This window comes from Bufo gargarizans, chromosome 8 (genome assembly GCF_014858855.1).
Source record: "Bufo gargarizans isolate SCDJY-AF-19 chromosome 8, ASM1485885v1, whole genome shotgun sequence".
Lineage (NCBI taxonomy): Eukaryota > Metazoa > Chordata > Amphibia > Anura > Bufonidae > Bufo > Bufo gargarizans.
The window spans coordinates 49,421,576-49,440,126 of NC_058087.1; the positions used below are offsets into that span (position 1 = coordinate 49,421,576).

The following is an 18,551-nucleotide window of genomic DNA, read 5'->3' on the forward strand; positions in this document are numbered from 1 at the left end:
TTCATGCAACGCACAAGTTATACGTGAAAATCACCGCTCATGTGCACAGCCCTATAGAAATGAATGGGTCCGGATTCAGTGCCGGTGCAATGCGTTCACCTCACGCATTGCACCCAAGCGGAAATCTCGCCCGTGTGAAAGAGGCCTAAGACCTCCAGATGCTGCTGCTTGGCCAGCCACCACCTGTTCTTCCGCGCTGCGGCTCCATTGTGCAATAATCTCCTCCGGAATTGGGGCTGGTCTGCGGCAAATTGGAATACTGGCACAACATGTACTCCTTGTGGGCTTCGTGGACAAGGTCAACGTTTTCTTCATACATCCGGAGGGGTAGAGCCATACTTCCCAGTCGCACTTCCCAGGGCATTACGAACCGGGCCCTCTTCCTCACTTTGATGCACCGTCTGCTCTTCGTGTACCGGGTCTCTCAATTGGGTCAGCCTGCCAGTGGAGCCCCAAGGAACCAACTGACTGGTGGCGATGATCCTGATGGGATGCACCTCTCTTATGAGGTGCGGGCGTATCATTGGCCGCAGGTCCACTGGTGGGAGGACGATTCCATTCCTCCTCCTGGGTGGCGAAATGGAAGTTCCAGCTGCCTCCGCCGCACCAGCTGATGCGGGGCCTTCTCGTGGCTGCCCTTCAGGGGCTGGCTGTTGCTCCGGTGGCTCAGGGTGCACCATGTTGTTATCCCTTTCGCGGGCCAAAGCTGTAGATGAAGGAGGGGCCGCAGGAGTGGAGTCCTCATTTCCTCCCTCCATGATGCAAAGTAGTTCCTTGTGTGCAGGGCTTGGTTTTTGCGCTTCAACGAAGGGCGTTCCTGCAGTTTCGCACCTGTGGGGATGAAGAAGATGCTGCTCCAAAGACTGTAAAAATGGTGATTTAACTTTTTGGGTGCCGGTATGCAGCGTTTTGCGCCGATCGCTCCACAACAAAGTCATTAAAGTCACTTTCAACAGCAGATTTGTAAATCCAACAGGCAAATAAATTTGGTAGGCACACAATTTAGTTATTTGACTCCTGTTCTTTAGTGTAACGGTATGAAACACACAGTATGGTTTTGTCAGAATCCTGTTCTTTATGGCACACAGTTTTTGACGTTTCACGAATCCTGTTCATGACGCCACTTGGATATGGATGCAACATCCCACTAAGGGCCAGGCCTGGGGTATCCCTTGCCCATTGGGAGGTTTCTACGAAATATGTGTCTCTTATAGAGCATGTAAGCGTGACGCCAGCTATGATTAAGCAATGGATGCTCAAGGCTCCCTTTGTAGATGGTAATGTTGGTACCCAGAGGTAGGATTGCCAGAGTGGTGCAGGGTAGCCTACAATCTCTGTAGATGTTATGTACACGTGTCACGGTGTTCCTACCTGGATATCCGTGGATCCCAGACATGATGTGGTACGAAGCAGTGCAAAAGGGGTAGGTGAACTTGGATGATGAACAAATTTAATAAATGGAGTCTAGACTTTGCAGTAACGTTGAACAGTTGCTTTTACTTTGCATAAATTGGTAATCCAAACAGCTTCCAAACGATATCTTGGTCATCAGCAGGTATTGGCTTAACTTTGGCAGGTAAATACTTCTCTGCTACACTCTCAACTCTGCTATGCGGTTGCTCTCTTAGCTCTATTATGCTTGGCTAGATAAATAGGAAACTCTTCCTCTTCTACTGGAACTTAAGTTAGCTATAGTCTGTAGTGTGTCTCTTACTTATAGTCCTAGGAACTTCTTGTCCTGGCTTTAGAGTACCTCAAGCTTAGGCTCAGCTTGGAAGGAGGCAATGCAAGCCCAGGAGGGGACGAGCAACCATGTAGACTTCAGAGGGAGGGCCTCTGGGCCTAGCAGAGAAGGCAGCACTCTGCTCACCAGCACACAACCTCTCCCTAAGGAGGGTGGACTAGAACTGCACTGCAGGCTCATCTAGGAGGGACGAGAGCCTACTCCTTCCCCTTACAGGGGCTAAGCTAGACTGACTCCTCCCTCTAGCTACAGAAGGCTGAAGGAAACAAAAGGTTCCTCTCCAGGGAAGCTAATACTGCCAATGTTGCCACCATCTGCTGGTGGACCAGGTTAATACACTTGAACATAACAGTTTCAGGAATAAATATGCACATTATTAAGCGATGATATATAACATATCAGATATTATGCATTAGCACATAGTAAATGGTAGCAAGGTGTCAAAAGAAGTGGTAATGGCACTCCAGGTCATTACAAGAGGAGGACAGAACATGTAGCTGGCCACCAATGAAGGACAGCTTCATCGGTAGTATTTTGTTCTCCACTATACTATTAGGGCTCTTTCACACGAGCGGATACCGTGCGAGTAATAAGATGCGTGAAAGAATGCCAAACCCCACTCCGGACAGCAGAGACACGGAGCATTAACATGATTGATAACGCTCCGTGCCTCTCTGTGATCTTTTTACTACAAAATCAAGGTGAGATACAGTTGTTACTGTTATTTTGTAGTAAAGAGATCACAGAGAGGCACAGAGAATTATCAATCATGTTAATGCTCCGTGTCTCTGCTGTCCGGGACGGGGTTTGGCTGTCTGTCACGCAGCGGATTACCCGCACAGCATCCGCTTGTGTGAAAGAGCCCTTACTGACTGACCCCTTCCTACTTGTGTTGCCCCTCCTTCTGTCAGCTTGCAGCCTCCTAAACATGAGGGCCACTTTTAGTTTTTTTGTAGGGTCATTTTAAATTCCTAGTATGCCCCTAGTGTAATCACATTGGGTCTAATTTATCAGATATTTACACCAGTTTCATGGCGTGATAAAGTTGCAAACTGCGTGTTTGTGACTTTTTTAACACCACTTGTCCAAAACATTTTACACAAGTGCCATTTCTCAGCTGCCTTTGGCATTTTTCCCAAAAAAGGGGCATTGCGAGGGAGGGGGGAGGGCCAGCGGCACCTCCACGTTCATTTTTGTTTACGCCAGTGCAGAAGAAGACTGAAATCTGTACCAGCCAGGCGCCATGCATACATTTCATTTTGGGTGCATTGCCTGCCGAAGGCTGCACCTAATTTATGACAAGGCATATATGCCCCATCATAAATTAGGGGCAGCCTCCGGCAGCGTATGGGGTTACCATAGGCACCATAGATGTAAGCCACCAGTCTGCGATAAATCAGGGCCATTACCTTTAATTATACCCACTAGAAAAATACAAAGAACCCAATAAGTTGTTATATTGCTCTCATTTTAAGTGGCATCAGTCGTAAACCATTGTTTTGTGCACTAAGATATAAAATATAAGTTTATGTGGCCCCACAAAGGATAAACTTTTTTTAGGTGGATGTGACTAAGGCCTCATGCACACGACCGTTGTTGTGTCCCGTGTCCGTTGTTCAGTTTTCCGTGATTTTCTGCGGACCCATTGACTTTCAATGGGTCCGTGGAAAACTCAGCTAATGCACCGTTTGTCATCCGCGTCCGTGATCCGTGTTTCCAGTCCGTCAAAAAAATATGACCTGTCCTATTTTTTTTATGGACAACAGTTCGCGGACCCATTCAAGTCAATGGGTCCGTGAAAAAACACAGAGGCACACAAGATTGTCATCCGTGTGCATGAGGCCTAAAACTGATGCTTTTTTTGTTATAGTAGTGAATTAGGTGACTGCACATGGATGTTAGCCAAATCTAATGTGTTTTGAGAAGTACCAACTCTTCCCCTAATGGCAGATGTCGGGGGCAAAAAGGGTCAAGATTACATTTCAACATGGCCAATCATTTTGTTCTCAAGGAAGATAAGCTGCTGCCAGAAGTGTCTCCTCTCCCCATGGAAAACGCATGCATGCTTGGCTGAACCAAGCATACACGTGTAAAGGGAGGTGGGAGAAATAGCTGTCTCAAGAATGAACTTTAAGCCCACATCTAAAGTGTTGACCATTTTATGGCCAGTTATAGGTGCATAAAAAATGAGTATTTTTTCAGTGAACCACCACCAGAGGGAGCCATAATGCCAATAAATAAAGGCTGTTCTTAGTTGTCTAGAAGTGATAAACTGCATGGAAGAACATGGTTATCACAGCAGATAAGCATTTCATCACCATCATCACCATTTATAATATATAACGTATAATGCAATATAATGCAGTAATGTACTTGGTATATCTGAATGAAATACAGGCATCAACGAAATACGTGCAGAAACATGTTACATTTATACATTTATGTATCTATATTTATTAGGTACAAGAATAAATACTAAAATGTTGCATAAATATAAAAGTGATACATTGTCATGGGCAGATTGGCCATAGACCCTACAGGGAAATTTCCTGGTGGGACGAAGCCCAGGGGGCCACTAAATCCCTCCTGTTGGCCGCCAGCAAGGCTCATAAAAACCTGATGCTCTCTGCATAAATTAATGTAGGAGCGTCAGTCACTTTTGGACCTGGCCAGTGGCTGCAGGTGCCCTTGCAAATTCAAGGATATTGCTGTCCTCAGGACGATGATACAGCTACATAATGCGGCAGTATTTTGGGCTGCACTGTAGCATTTGGTTCTGCTGGGGCAGAATTTTGTTCTGCGCTGTGGTATTGCTGGCCCGACCTATCTCTGTTGCCCCGCCTTCTATGAATTTGGACCCGCCTACAACATGAGGCCACTTTTTGTTTTTTGGTTTTTTCAGGGCCACTCCTATAAATCTTCAACACAGCACCAGTATACACATGCCTCCCAGGAGCTCTTCTTTTGGAGGGACAGTCCTTCTTTTTGAGCAAAGTCCCTCTGTCCTTCTTTGCTCCTTAAAGGGGTTATCTCATCTAAAAAAAATAGGGACATATTGCTAGGATATGCTCCAATTGTCTGATAGGTGCAGGTCCCAGAGGTCCCAAGAACGGAGTGAGCCAAAGTGGTGGCTGGAGGACTCCGGTCCGGCCACCACCAAGCGCTCTCTCCATAGAAGTGAATGGGATCGCACATGACCAGCCACCACTTCCATTGACTTTTATGGGCCTGACGGAAATAGCTGATCCAGTGCTCAGCTATTTTCGGCGGCCCAATGGAAATAAATGGATGCGCTGTGCTGCCTCCACTACGTTCGGGGCTCTATTTAGGTGATGGGTGCAGATCCTAGTTTTGAGACCTGCACCTATCAGACAATGGAGGCATATCCTAGTGATATGCCCCCATTGTCTCAGATGAGAAAACCCCTTTAACTGTCCCTATTTCTGACCTGGGAAATAAATGTGCATTAATACATTGACTTAATTGCTCTTTACTAAACTATCTGTATGGTTTTTAGGCTACTTTCACACTAGCGTTCGGGCGGATCCGTTCTGAACGGATCCGCTCATAATAATGCAGACGGAGGCTCCGTTCAGAACGGATCCGTCTGCATTATATTAGCAAAAGAAAGCTAAGTGTGAAAATAGCCTGGGACGGATCCGTCCAGACTTTCAATGTAAAGTCAATGGGGGACGGATCCGCTTGAAGATTGAGCCACATTGTGGCATCTTCAAACGGATCCGTCCCCATTGACTTACATTGAAAGTCTGGACGGATCCGCACGGATCCGCACGCCTCCGAACGGCCAGGCGGACACCCGAACGCTGCAAGCAGCGTTCAGCTGTCCGCCTGTCCGTGCGGAGGCGAGCGGAGCGGAGGCTGAACGCCGCCAGACTGATGCAGTCTGAGCGGATCCGCCTCCATTCAGACTGCATCAGGGCTGGACGGCTGCGTTCGGGTCCGCTCGTGAGCTCCTTCAAACGGAGCTCACGAACGGAAACCCGAACGCTAGTGTGAAAGTAGCCTTACCTGTATATTAAACCTCAACTTCATTATTTGGTGCAAATTGGATCTTAAAATATATGTAATCACATGATTTATATGCTAATATTTAAAGGGATTTTGAAGAGAAAGAAAAAAACTGTCCCAAGCACATGCTGTAAAAAATATCTTAAAAAATAACTTATGTTTACCTCACCGATCCACAGCCGCTGGAGTTCTGACGGCGTCAGGTTCCCACTGCAACTCACTTCCTGCTACTATCTTGAAATGGCTGTGAATGCCGCTCAGTAAATCCCTGGCTGCAGCAATGACCTGCCTTAGGGATCATGCACACCACCGGTCCACAGTGCAAAGGCACCGACCATGGGGGCCGCCGCATGCGGATTGTGGACCCATTCACTTGAATAGGGTCCGCGATCATGCATCTGACAGTCCGCACTGCAAAAAAGTTGTGCATGCACTACTTTTTTCTAGGTGCGGAGGCATGCACAGAAAACTGGCTTTCCGATCAGTGCCTCAGTTCCGACACCACACTGCATCTTCCGGATTGCATACCTATTCAAGTGAATGGGTCCAGCATCTATGATGCGGGGTGCACACGGCTGGTGCCCATGTATTGAGGACCCACTGTATGCAACGGCCGTGTGCATGAGCCCTTAGCCAGTGATTGGATCTTTCACAAAAAGAACTGCAAGTATCCCTCTTTGACCATCCAAAAAGTTGGGTGGTATGACTAAGACTAAGGTCCTCTTTCTCACAGTAGGAGTACAGTGGTTAGCACTGGTGCCTTACAGCGCTGTACGGACCAGGAACAAAAGGTTTGTATGTTCTCCCCAGCCACCGACTTCCCAGGGTGTCGCCCCAGCCATATACAGTCAGGTCCATAAATATTGGGACATAAACACAATTCTAACATTTTTGGCTCTATACACCACCACAACGGATTTGAAATGAAACAAACAAGATGTGCTTTAACTGCAGACTGTCAGCTTTATTTGGGGGTATTTACATCCAAATCAGGTGAACGGTGTAGGAATTACAATAGTTTGCATATGTGCCTCCGACTTGTTAAGAGACCAAAAGTAATGGGACATAATAATAATCATAAATCAAACTTTCACTTTTTAATACTTGGTTGCAAATCCTTTGCAGTCAATTACAGCCTGAAGTCTGGAACGCATAGACATCACCAGACGCTGGGTTTCATCCCTGGTGATGCTCTGCCAGGCCTCTACTGCAACTGGCTTCAGTTCCTGCTTGTTCTTTGTTATTTTCCCTTCAGTTTTGTCTTCATCCAGTGAAATGCATTCTCAATCGGATTCAGGTCAGGTGATTGACTTGGCCATTGCATAACATTCCACTTCTTTCCCTTAAAAAACTCTTTGGTTGCTTTTGCAGTATACTTTGGGTCATTGTCCATCTGCACTGTGAAACGCCGTCCAATGAGTTCTGAAGCATTTGGCTGAATATGAGCAGATAATATTGCCTGAAACACTTCAGAATTCATCCTGCTGCTTTTGTCAGCAGTCACATCATCAATAAATACAAGAGAACCAGTTCCATTGGCAGCCATACATGCCCACGCCATGACACTACCACCATCATGCTTCACTGATGAGGTGGTATGCTTAGGATCATGAGCAGTTCCTTTCCTTCTCCATACTCTTCTCTTCCCATCACTCTGTACAAGTTGATCTTGGTCTCATCTGTCCATAGGGATGTTGCTCCAGAACTGTGAAGGCTTTTTTAGATGTCGTTTGGCAAACTCTAATCTGGCCTTCCTGTTTTTGAGGCTCACCAATGGTTTACATCTTGTGGTGAACCCTCTGTATTCACTCTGGTGAAGTCTTCTCTTGATTGTTGACTTTGACACACATACACCTACCTCCTGGAAAGTGTTCTTGATCTGGCCAACTGTTGTGAAGGGTGTTTTCTTCACCAGGGAAATAATTCTTTGGTCATCCACCACAGTTGTTTTCCATGGTCTTCCGGGTCTTTTGGTGTTGCTGAGCTCAAGTGCGTTCCTTCTTTTTAAGAATGTTCCAAACAGTTGTTTTGGCCACGCCTAATGTTTTTGCTATCTCTCTGATGGGTTTGTTTTGTTTTTTCAGCCTAATGATGGCTTGCTTCACTGATAGTGACAGCTCTTTAGATCTCAACTTGACAGTTGACAGCAACAGATTCCAAATGCAAATAGCACACTTGAAATGGACTCTGGACCTTTTATCTGCTCATTGTAATTGGGATAATGAGGGAATAACACACACCTGGCCATGGAACAGCTGAGAAGCCAATTGTCCCATTACTTTTGGTCCCTTAACAAGTGGGAGGCTCATATGCAAACTGTAATTCCTACACCGTTCACCTGATTTGGATGTAAATACCCTCAAATTAAAGCTGACAGTATGCAGTTAAAGCACATCTTGTTTGTTCATTTCAAATCCATTGTGGTGGTGTATAGAGCCAAAAATGATAGAATTGTATCCATGTCCCAATATTTATGGACCTGACTGTACCTGTAACTAGGCCTGTGCTTTGAGTCCTTGTGAGAAAAGCGTATTACAAATGTTTGTCCTTCTGATTTTCTGTCTGGATGCGATGTGTGTTGTGAACATATCCGGACTGAATCCTGACCCATTCCTTTCAATGGATATGTGCACATGAGCATTGTTTTTCACACATAATTTTTGCATTCAGGAAAAATTGCAGCATGTTCTATATTGTGCATTTTTTCTTGCTCCATAAAAATTAATAGAACTTGCATGAAAAACACAAGGGGGCACATTTACTAAGACGGCTTTGAATACCAGTCTTGGGTGGGTCCACACTAGTGTTAGGGATTCCGTTATGGCTTTCTGTTATAACATGGTTATAACGGAAAATAACGGAATCCATAAGACGGAAGGACGGATCCGTTCTTCTCCCCATAGACTTGTATTATGACGGAATGCAAAACGGAAGCCTTTAAAAGGCATTCCGTTTGCTTTTCGTCCTAATAGAAGTCTATGGGAAAGCATAACAGATCCGTCTGGGTCCCGTTATGCAAGATGGAAAACAAAGTCCTGTCCACAGGACTTTGTTTTCCGTCTTGCATAACGGGACCCAGACGGATCTGTTATGCTTTCCCATAGACTTCTATTAGGACGAAAAGCAAACAGAATGCCTTTTAAAGGCTTCCGTTTTGCATTCCGTCATAGTACAATAAAAAATAATGACTTTTGACTGACCTTTTTTCACTAATGCCTTTTTGAGAAGCGGATGTTAAAAATAGTCCCTTTCTGTTGAATGCGGGCTGTCGGCCTGTTAAAACTGAGAAAATAGAACATGTAATTTGTCATTCACCGCCCATCAAATGCCCATTTTACACTGTCATGTTAATGTAGCTTTAGGAAAAGAGTGCGACCTCCTCTAGGCAGAATCTGGACTGGTGCTATCAGAATATCCTATTTGACGCTGCTTATTTGGAAGACTTCAAAGCTCTGGTTCTATGGAGGCTGACTGCTCCCATACATAAATACGGAAAAGGAGTAGAACTGTGCTTCACGTCAGAGGCGTTACAGAATATCTATACTGGGGTTCTTTGGATGGGGCATGTAGCAAAAAGCTTCCAGTGGGAATCCAGTGGTCAATACTTAATCATGAAAGCAACAATGTGCTGTTCCATCAAAATCTATCAATAAGTACAAGCAGCTTAAGCCCAGGATCAATGGAAAATGCCACTCTGTCCAACAGATGCTACCCCCAGGCAAATCAAGGGTGCTCTCTGATCATCAGTGTGAGGCCTTATTCACATGCTTGTGACCATTTTAGGTCTGTAAAAAAGGGCAATTGTTTCATTCATGAAGATGTTGTGAAGGGACCGTTGTTGGTCCATGTGTTTCTGTTTTGCTCTCCTTGTGTCATCCATATTCCACGTGCATTGTTTAGGCTGAAAAAGAGATTTCCAGAGCGTCTCCTACTCATTGTCGGTGACAACCACTGAGAGAACATGATCGATGCCATCAGCATTCTGTCGGTGGTTTTTTCACAAACCCATAGACTTCAATTGATGTCTGGTTCGGAACCAAAGTAGAGCATGTCTGATGAAGAACGTCCGTGATTCACTAAGGCTTCCTTCACGCAGATTTTTTGTGGCTTGCAAAGAACACCAAGTAATTGTATGCATTGTTTTTTGGTTGTATTTTTTATTCATAAAATTTCTATCCTATGTTATAAAAGGTCTATGGAGTTTAGCTGAAAATAAAACGCCATTCACCAAAAGTGTAGAACAATGGCACAAACATACAAGTATATAATATTTCACTACTGCGTTTTGGAATAAAACACTGAAAAAAAACACCAAAAAAACCTTACAAAAATGCTACATTTCTCAAGTCAGAAAATGACATTTATCATGTAGACAGAGTTAATACAAGGCAATTACTAATGTATTGTGATTGTCCATATTGCTTCCTTTGCTGGCTGGATTCATTTTTTTCATCACATTATACACTGCTTGTTTCCAGGGGTGACAGTGACCGCTGCAGCGCAGATACGAGGTAGATGAAGGGTTGGACCCTCTAGTGAGCACAAGGAACCATAGTCCGACACTGCTGTTAAGTATTGACGTTGGTCTGCTGGTAGAATCTGGAGGCAGTTGTGTGTTTTAGGCCTCATACACTACGAACGTTGTTGTGGTCCGCATCCGAGCCGCAGTTTTTGTGCCTTGGAATGCAGACCCATTCACTTCAATGGGCCCGCAAAAGATGCGGACGGCACTCCGTGTGCTGTCCGCATCCTGTTGCTCCGTTCCGTGGTCCGCAAAAAAAATATAACCTGTCCTATTCTTGTCCGTTTTGCGGACAAGAATAGGCAGTTATATCAATGGCTGTCTGTGCCGTTCCGCAAATTGCGGAACGCACATGGACATCATCTGTGTTTTGTGGATCTACAATTTGGGGACCGCAAAACACACAACGGTCGTGTACATGAGGCCTTAGAGTAAATCATCTCATCGTGTATCTTCCTTCTGAAGTCAGGGGACACATTGTTAGCTTACTCCTGTGGAGCCCAGCATCCCCTCATTCCTCCGAGGATTACTCAGTTTGTCCTTGTGTCACACTTGGACATACAATGCTGGAACCACGAAGAGGTGAAGATATTGCTGTGCAAGAAATTGGACTTTCGTTTCAACAGTGTAAATTATATGTTACCTGAACTGCGGTGGAAAGTGAATGTCATACAGATAAAGACATCATCATGTATTGTGCACTGAATATTCTGTTCTCCGGCTGAAATCTACCGAAGATATCCTTCAACCCTCTGATTCTCAGCTTCAGAGTGCACAATCATTCTCACTATCTCTCCTTCCTTCCTTGTACATTATAAGAGGTTTCCCTACTCACAGCTTCAAATAAATACACACTTTCCTCTTAAAGGAGCAACACCACTATGGAAGTGCGGGTGGGGCCCACCATACACAAACGAATTTGTGCTTTCTTAGGCACTTTTACATACTGTATTATATATTATTATATTCCACGTAGGCAAAAGTTATCTCTTTTATCCACAGGATAGCAGATAACTATCAGAGCGATGGGGGTCTTATCGCTGGGATACCCACCAATGATGAGAATGGGGGCCCTGTACCCCCTGAAGATCCCCTGCTGTTCCCCTGAAATGACCAGAGCGGCCAGTCGCACATGTGTGCTGAGCTATCTCCATAAGGGTCCATTCACACGTCCGTAAGTGTTTCGTGGATCTGCAAATTGCGGATCCGCAAAACACGGACACTGGCAATGTGCATTCTGCAATTTGCGGACAAGAATAGGACATGTTCTATTTTTTTGCGAAAACGGAAGCACGGATGCGGAAGTGCAGATCCGCAAATGCAGATGCGGACAGAACATTCCGGCCCCATTGAAAATGAATGGGTCTGCACCCGTTCCGCAAAATTGCGTAATGGATGCGGACCCATTTTGCGGACTTGTGAATGGCCCCTAACTCTCATAGAAATGAATGGAGTGGCTGTGCGCATGTTCGACCTGCCACTCCGGTCATTTCAAGGGAGCAGCAGGGGGCCTGCAGAGGGTACGGGCCCCCGTTCTTATGATCAGTGGGGGTCCCATCTGATTGTTATTCCCTAGCCAAACTTTTACCTACTGTTATACCCCTTTAATGTAAAGTGCTGCAGAATCTTTTGTAGCTGTATGAATATAGATTATTACTAATGTACTGCATGTCTATTACAGTCTTTATAAATGGAACATGGGTAGATTAGCCTTTGTAATAGATACATTAGACTTTGGGGATTTGCAGAAAGGTATCATAGATTTATTTTTTGTTACGTGAAAAAGCATTTTTAAGAATTTTTGGACCCCAATGCTGTATACATGCAGCATTCGAATATAGAAAAAAATGTTTTGGGAAATTTATTTTAGATCCATGTAGCATTCAACTATAGAAATTGATAATGTTTTGTTTTAAAATTTATTTTGGACCCTAATGCTATAAGTAAACAGCATTCAAATATCGAACGCTACCTCATAGGGAGAAGGGATGTATACAGGAGCTTACAAAAAAACACAAATGTGAAATTCTTTGTAAAGAAGAATATTGGGTATTTTCACGCTTTATAAGAATCTGTCCTCTGGTCATATATACGTAGCCGTTAGTATGTCCTGAGCTGTGTTGGCACGGCATGTTCTCAGGAAACAACTGACTGGAGAAGTTTGAATGAATGCACAGAGCAGCCAATGAGGAAACTCTGCACTCTGCTGAACCATGCCCTGCATTCATTCCCAGGGGGTCGAGCCAGGGAGAATGGACAGATCAGCAGCTTTTCAAAAACTAAATGCAGTATATGATGTTTTGGGAGGATGACGAATCCAAAATCAAAGGGTCACGTGGGGCACCTAGTGGTCAAAATGCAAGTAAATAATCGCAATAATTACTAAATAAATAGTAATAGAGAACACTAACAGCGGATCACAGAGTGAGATACAATGATTTTGTTCAGGCAGTGAATGGCTTTTCTTTTGTAACATTCATGGGATTTTTTTATTTTTATTGATTTAACACCGAATCAATCAGAGCCAGGACATCTGAGACCCCAACCAATTTCATAAAGCAGGGACTCCTGTTCCCAGCTGAGAAGTGGCAGGTCCCCATAGCAGCCTATAAGGAACGCAAACGGAATGATTAGGAATGTCTTGGGTCATTCCGATGCTCAAGTCAGGGGGGCTGCCTGGGTGAAAATGGGTATTGGCCAGATGAAGCGGTGATACGCGAAACGTCCGTCGCCATGTTTCTGTGATTGCACTGTATATCCCCCTCTCTGCACCCAGTAAAAGAAATAGTCGCATCGAATGGTGAGTGCCGCTCATTTATTTCTATTTGTGAAAATGGGGATATGTCCGGGTTCATTCAGTTATGATCTAATGATGTACTTGGCAGTAGGGGTTAATTTCCTCTGTGGCGCTACCTCAGGGGACATGAAGCATTACCTGGTGACCACTGAAATCAATGGGCTATCCTCATAATGAATGCACTTGCCAAGTCCTGCAGAAGAAGACGGTGTTTGTAGCCCTTGTCTGCCTCCGCTAATTGAAAGAACTTACGAATGAGAGGATTCCTGTACACGCTCAAAATGATACGCCATGATGGGAAGACTTTTTGATTTGGTAGTGAAAATGGGTTAAGGCTACTTTCACACTAGCGTTAATATTTTCCGTATTGAGATCTGTCATAGGGTCTCAATTCCGGGAAAAAACGCATCCGTAACTGAATAGAACGGAATGCTCCAAAATGCATTCTGCTCTGTTTGGTTCTGTTCTCATACCGGAGAGCAAACCGCAGCAAGCTGCGGTTTACTTTCCGTCATGGGATGCGGAGCAAGATGGATCCGTCATGAACCACAATCCAAGTCAATGGGGACGGATCCGTTTTCTCTGACACAATAGAAAACGGATCCGTCCCCCATTGACTTTCAATGGAGTTCATGACAGATCCGTCTTGGCTATGTTAAAGATAATAAAACAGGATCCTTTCAGAACGGATGCAGACGGTTGTATTATCAGTAACGGAAGCGTTTTTACTGAACCCTGTGAAAGCAGCCTTAGCTAGTAGAGAGAATTCTACTGTCTGGTTAGGTTCACACTTCAGTTATTCGTCAGTTATTTCCATCCGTTAGGGCTCACGCACACGACTATATGTATTTTGCGGACCACAATCCACGGATCCGGATTACGTCTGTGTGCATTCCGTATTTTGCAGAACGGAACAGATGCCCCCTAATAGAATAGTACTATCCTTGTCTGTAATGCAGACAATAATAGAACATGTTCTATTTTTTTGCGGAACGGACATGTGGACATACGGAAACATACGGAGTAACTTCAGCTTTTCTTAGTTTTTTTGAAGACCCATTAAAATGAATGGTTCCACATACGGTCCGTAAAAAACGGACACAAAAAAGATAATATATTTGTGTACATAAGCCCTTATAAGCCAAAACCAGGAGTGAAGCCTATTTGGAGATTTGCACCTTTTCTGTATACTGGACCCACACATGGCTCACAATAACTGATGGAAATAACTGACCAAATAGCTGATGTGTGAACTCAGTCTTATTCTCTAGAGATAATCCATAATGACCATAAGCATACAGCAAACTTTCCAGACTGGCGACAGACCAGATAGGACAACTTGCTGCTTGTCATCACAATAAATGTATCACATCTGGTTAGTGTGTTTCTTTTATTGGCAATATTATATTGCAGTTTATCGCTTGCATTGCCTTTCCTGACATTCTCTGCCAGTTGTTCTACAGGTAAGTGCACAATCACAGCAATGACAATATTTTAAGCGTTGGACTCTGCATTAACCATTAGCCTCACTGGCAGGCAGGAGAACAGTTGCCCTTTTAAGACTACCCCTCCCTTCTTGCTTTAGGGGTGTGAGTTGGGAGGAGATTGATGGCCAGGGATGCAGATTCATTATCATGTGAAGGGCTGGAGGAGGGAGAGAGATAGGAGGTAAAGAGGAGAAAGAGCAGAGAAGGAGGAGGAGGAGGGTGCTTTTCTGGATGTGGATGACAACCCCTCCACCTACCCCGGGGATCCCGCAGACCGCACTCACCCTGGATGACCAGTCTGCAGCCCTGGCATAGTGCTGCCACCCGACATGCACCTTGGGTGAGGCTGCTGGGGCCAGGAAGGACAGGGGACTCGTCTACCGAGGAGAGATCCCAGTGTCTCTGGCCACATTGCAGACTAGCAGGGCATGCATGGGCTGAGGATCTTCAGAGGGCACCACAGGCAGGTCACCACCGTCTTCTGCTGCCTCTAGACATGGGGAACATCTCCTCCAACATCTCCTCCTTCCAGTCTCTGCACATTGTCATGCTCGGCCTGGACTCTGCCGGGAAGACCACCGTGTTGTATCGGCTGAAGTTCAATGAGTTTGTCAACACGGTGCCCACCATCGGCTTCAACACTGAAAGGATACGGCTGAGCAACGGGGCAGCCAAGGGGATCAGCTGCCACTTCTGGGATGTGGGGGGTCAGGAGAAGTTGCGCCCCCTCTGGAAGTCCTACAGCCGATGTACGGACGGGATCATCTACGTGGTGGACTCTGTGGACTCAGATCGTCTGGAGGAGGCCAAGACCGAGCTGCACAAGGTGACCAAGTTTGCAGAGAACCAGGGAACTCCTCTCCTGGTCATCGCCAACAAGCAGGATTTACCCAAGTCCCTGGCAGTGGCTGAGATTGAGAGGCAGCTGGCACTGCAGGAACTGAGCCCATCTACCCCCTACCACATCCAGCCGGCCTGTGCTATCATTGGAGAGGGCCTCACAGAAGGCATGGACAAACTCTATGAGATGATCCTCAAGAGAAGGAAGACCCTCAAGCAGAAGAAGAAGCAGCGGTAACCCTGGGTTATTGGATGGCCAACCAAAGATTTGCCCACTAGGATTATGGCTGCTGTTGGCTTGGCATTTCTAGATACCTACAGACTCCTTGCACTGTGTGACAAGGGGACCCAGTTTACCCAAGAGGCAGGGCAGGACCCTGCTGCCATTTAACCCCTTGTGTCATTGCTGAGCAATATGTGCCACCCTCCAGAGGCTAAAAGGGAGTGTAATAAAATGGTGTACTGAAGTGACCCGGTGACAAGTGTCCTCTGTGCTAGTGGACCACATATGTTGAGTGATAGACCTTATTCCAATCTCTATAATTTATCTATCCTCCCACCAAAAAAATAATAATTATGAAATGAAACTTGAAGTTTTAAGTGTCCAGTGTTGACATTATTATCTGTGGACATGTCCTGGTGTCACCGCCTCCTGTGGGATGAGGGGTCTGCAGGGGGCTGATGTCTTTCCTGTCTGGTCTGACAAGCTGTGCCTGGTGTTCATTTTTTCCTTCCTCCACTGTTTTCTCTCATTCATAGCCACAGGTGACAAATGTAACATGAATTTTGTGCTACATTTCTGTGATTCAGTCTCATGATGGATGGGGGGTGGGGGGGGGATGGTTTTTCAGGTTTTGGGTTGGGATCCATGACTGGTATCATCTGGTGCCCATTTCTACTGCATGAGCTTAATATGTGAGATTGCTAGAATCGCCTGTTCTCTATTGTCTTTTCTAGCCTCCATATTATTTGCACTCTTACTAAAAATGATTGTTGAATTTTAATGGCTCCCTCGTCTGTCTGTTATTTGTTGGTCTCTGTGGTGTCTTTGCATTCGTGGTGGGCGACCCTCCTCATGTCATGATGGGGAAAGGGCGCAAACAGGAAATAATGCACTTGTCTGTGTGCAACAGATTTTTCTATATAATGTATCTAATACAAGATCTCCATACTTACCTATAAGGTAGAGAGGGTGGTATATTCGACAGATTATTTGTGTGTTTGTTTTTTCCCATTTCCCTGAATATCATGAGTAGAGATGGGAGAATCTATTTGACATTGTTTTTAGATGTCACCAAGAAGTGAATTTTGATAGCTTTTTTCCTCTCTAATCATGAGCTATTCATGGCTGATCTGTATGAAGATCAGCCACAACAGGGCAGGGATCCTCCTCGCCATGGTGAGCCATGTTTGACTATGCTCCATCTGCACCTAATATCAATATTTATCAGCACATTCTACAAATATCCTACACAAGAATGGGTTATATGTATGTACAAAAAGTGCAATATCATACACACAGACATGTAAGAAGAAACAAGGCCTAGCAGAGAGGACCATCTGTGGTTTCTTGAGTCATCGTCTACGATAGCATTTGCTCTCAAGCTTGGTCTGGGTGATGGATGCTGTGTGTTACTTATGTCTAGATGTAGCTTGGTGGTCTGTCTGCAGCAGCCAGACTTGGCTTGGTCAAACTGTCTCTGTCATAGCCGCTGTGTCTTCATATGTTGAGACTCTGTCCAGAAAGGCGTTGTCAGTGGTCTCCCTGTTGTGTCCGCAGCCATATGTCCAGCTGTTTTTATACTTTCAAGTGGTAAAGAATATGTTTTTTTTAGCAGGCTGAGGAGAGTCACTGTGTAAGCAGCTGCTGCTGTTTCTACTAATCCTATGAAGAGTTGGTTTTTAGAATGTATCATTTTCTATACAGTAGAGCCATTTTCATTTTTTATAAAAAAAATCCTAAATTATATTAAACCACGGTTAAGAATTTTATGTGAAGAATGACTAATGGATTATTGCTAGAATAATGAATAGTGAATGATGGTTTTTAATGCATCTTATGATAGGATGTGATTTTCCAAGGTTCCCAACAGTCAGTGGAATCTAATATCATTACTAATATTACTAATATCCATGAGCTTCTCGAACACGTGGTGCGTTTTATGTGTCTTGTCAAGTATCATGATGGCGGTATTTCCATCATACAAATTAGTAATGAAAAGCAAATACTGGGCCAAGGAATAGTTAGTTCTATATACTCACAATATTGTTTTTATGCTTCCAGTACCGGAGCAGTCCCCACTAGCTCTTCTATTTGGAGTCACGGGATTGTCTGGACCTGGCCGAGATGTCCAGCCCTGTCAATCAAGCGTCAGGGAGAGAGTCCTCAGATTTGGGGACACACCATCGCTGGTGCAGAACTCTACTTCATGACATTATGAATCAATTCACTCATCTCTAGTTGCAGTTCCTGCTTACTTTGTTCTATATATTGAAGACCTATTCTCAGGATAGGTCATCGATATCAGATTGGTGGGGGGTCCGACACCTGGAGCCCCCGCTGATCAGCTGTTTTCAGCAGCTGGAAATAACACAGTAGACGGAGCCAGAAGTAGACAGCTCCATCCACTGTGTAGTGGCTTACACTCTAGTACTGAATGGGCCACCCACTCAGCTACCACTGACTTGAATGTGTTGTCAGCAGTTTAGCATACTCAAAACTGCTGACAGCTTCCCTTTAAATTTTTCTATGTCACAAGTACCGTCATTAATTTTCTGCATGGCTTGAGCTAGAGAGTGGACCAGACAAACCGTCTCTGCTCACATCTACATTCTGGAGTTCTGTCAAGCTTTCCAGTATTTTTAGATGGCAAAGGTTCTTAGCACTATTGTTTCTATAAGAATACCAAAACCTCAACAGAACTCAAGACAGACCACCGTTCAAGTGAATAGGGTAAAGAAATGTCCATTTGGATCTGGCCAAAAATAAATCCATCAAAATGTCATGGTTTATGCTAGGAGCTTGCACTGACACGGCTACGTTGCGAATGGAAACTGTGGTGGCACGCGGTTACTACGTTTTTCAAATTATTTTTTTCAGTGGTTTAATTAGCAAAACTGCACAACCTTTAC

General features: G+C 44.8%; 1 protein-coding gene across 1 annotated transcript; it reads left to right on the forward strand.

Annotated features, from left to right (window-relative positions):
* Positions 1-14,727: 14,727 nt before the first annotated feature.
* ARL4C (ADP ribosylation factor like GTPase 4C) lies at positions 14,728-16,423 on the forward strand. The gene has a single exon (XM_044304732.1). It carries the CDS (start codon positions 14,869-14,871, stop codon positions 15,655-15,657), a length of 789 nt encoding a protein of 262 aa, XP_044160667.1. The 5' UTR covers positions 14,728-14,868; the 3' UTR covers positions 15,658-16,423.
* Positions 16,424-18,551: the final 2,128 nt, after the last annotated feature.

Coding starts and splice junctions, on each gene's coding strand:
- ARL4C (XM_044304732.1), top strand. CDS start 14,869: ATGACCAGTCTGCAGCCCTGGCATAGTGCTGCCACCCGACATGCACCT.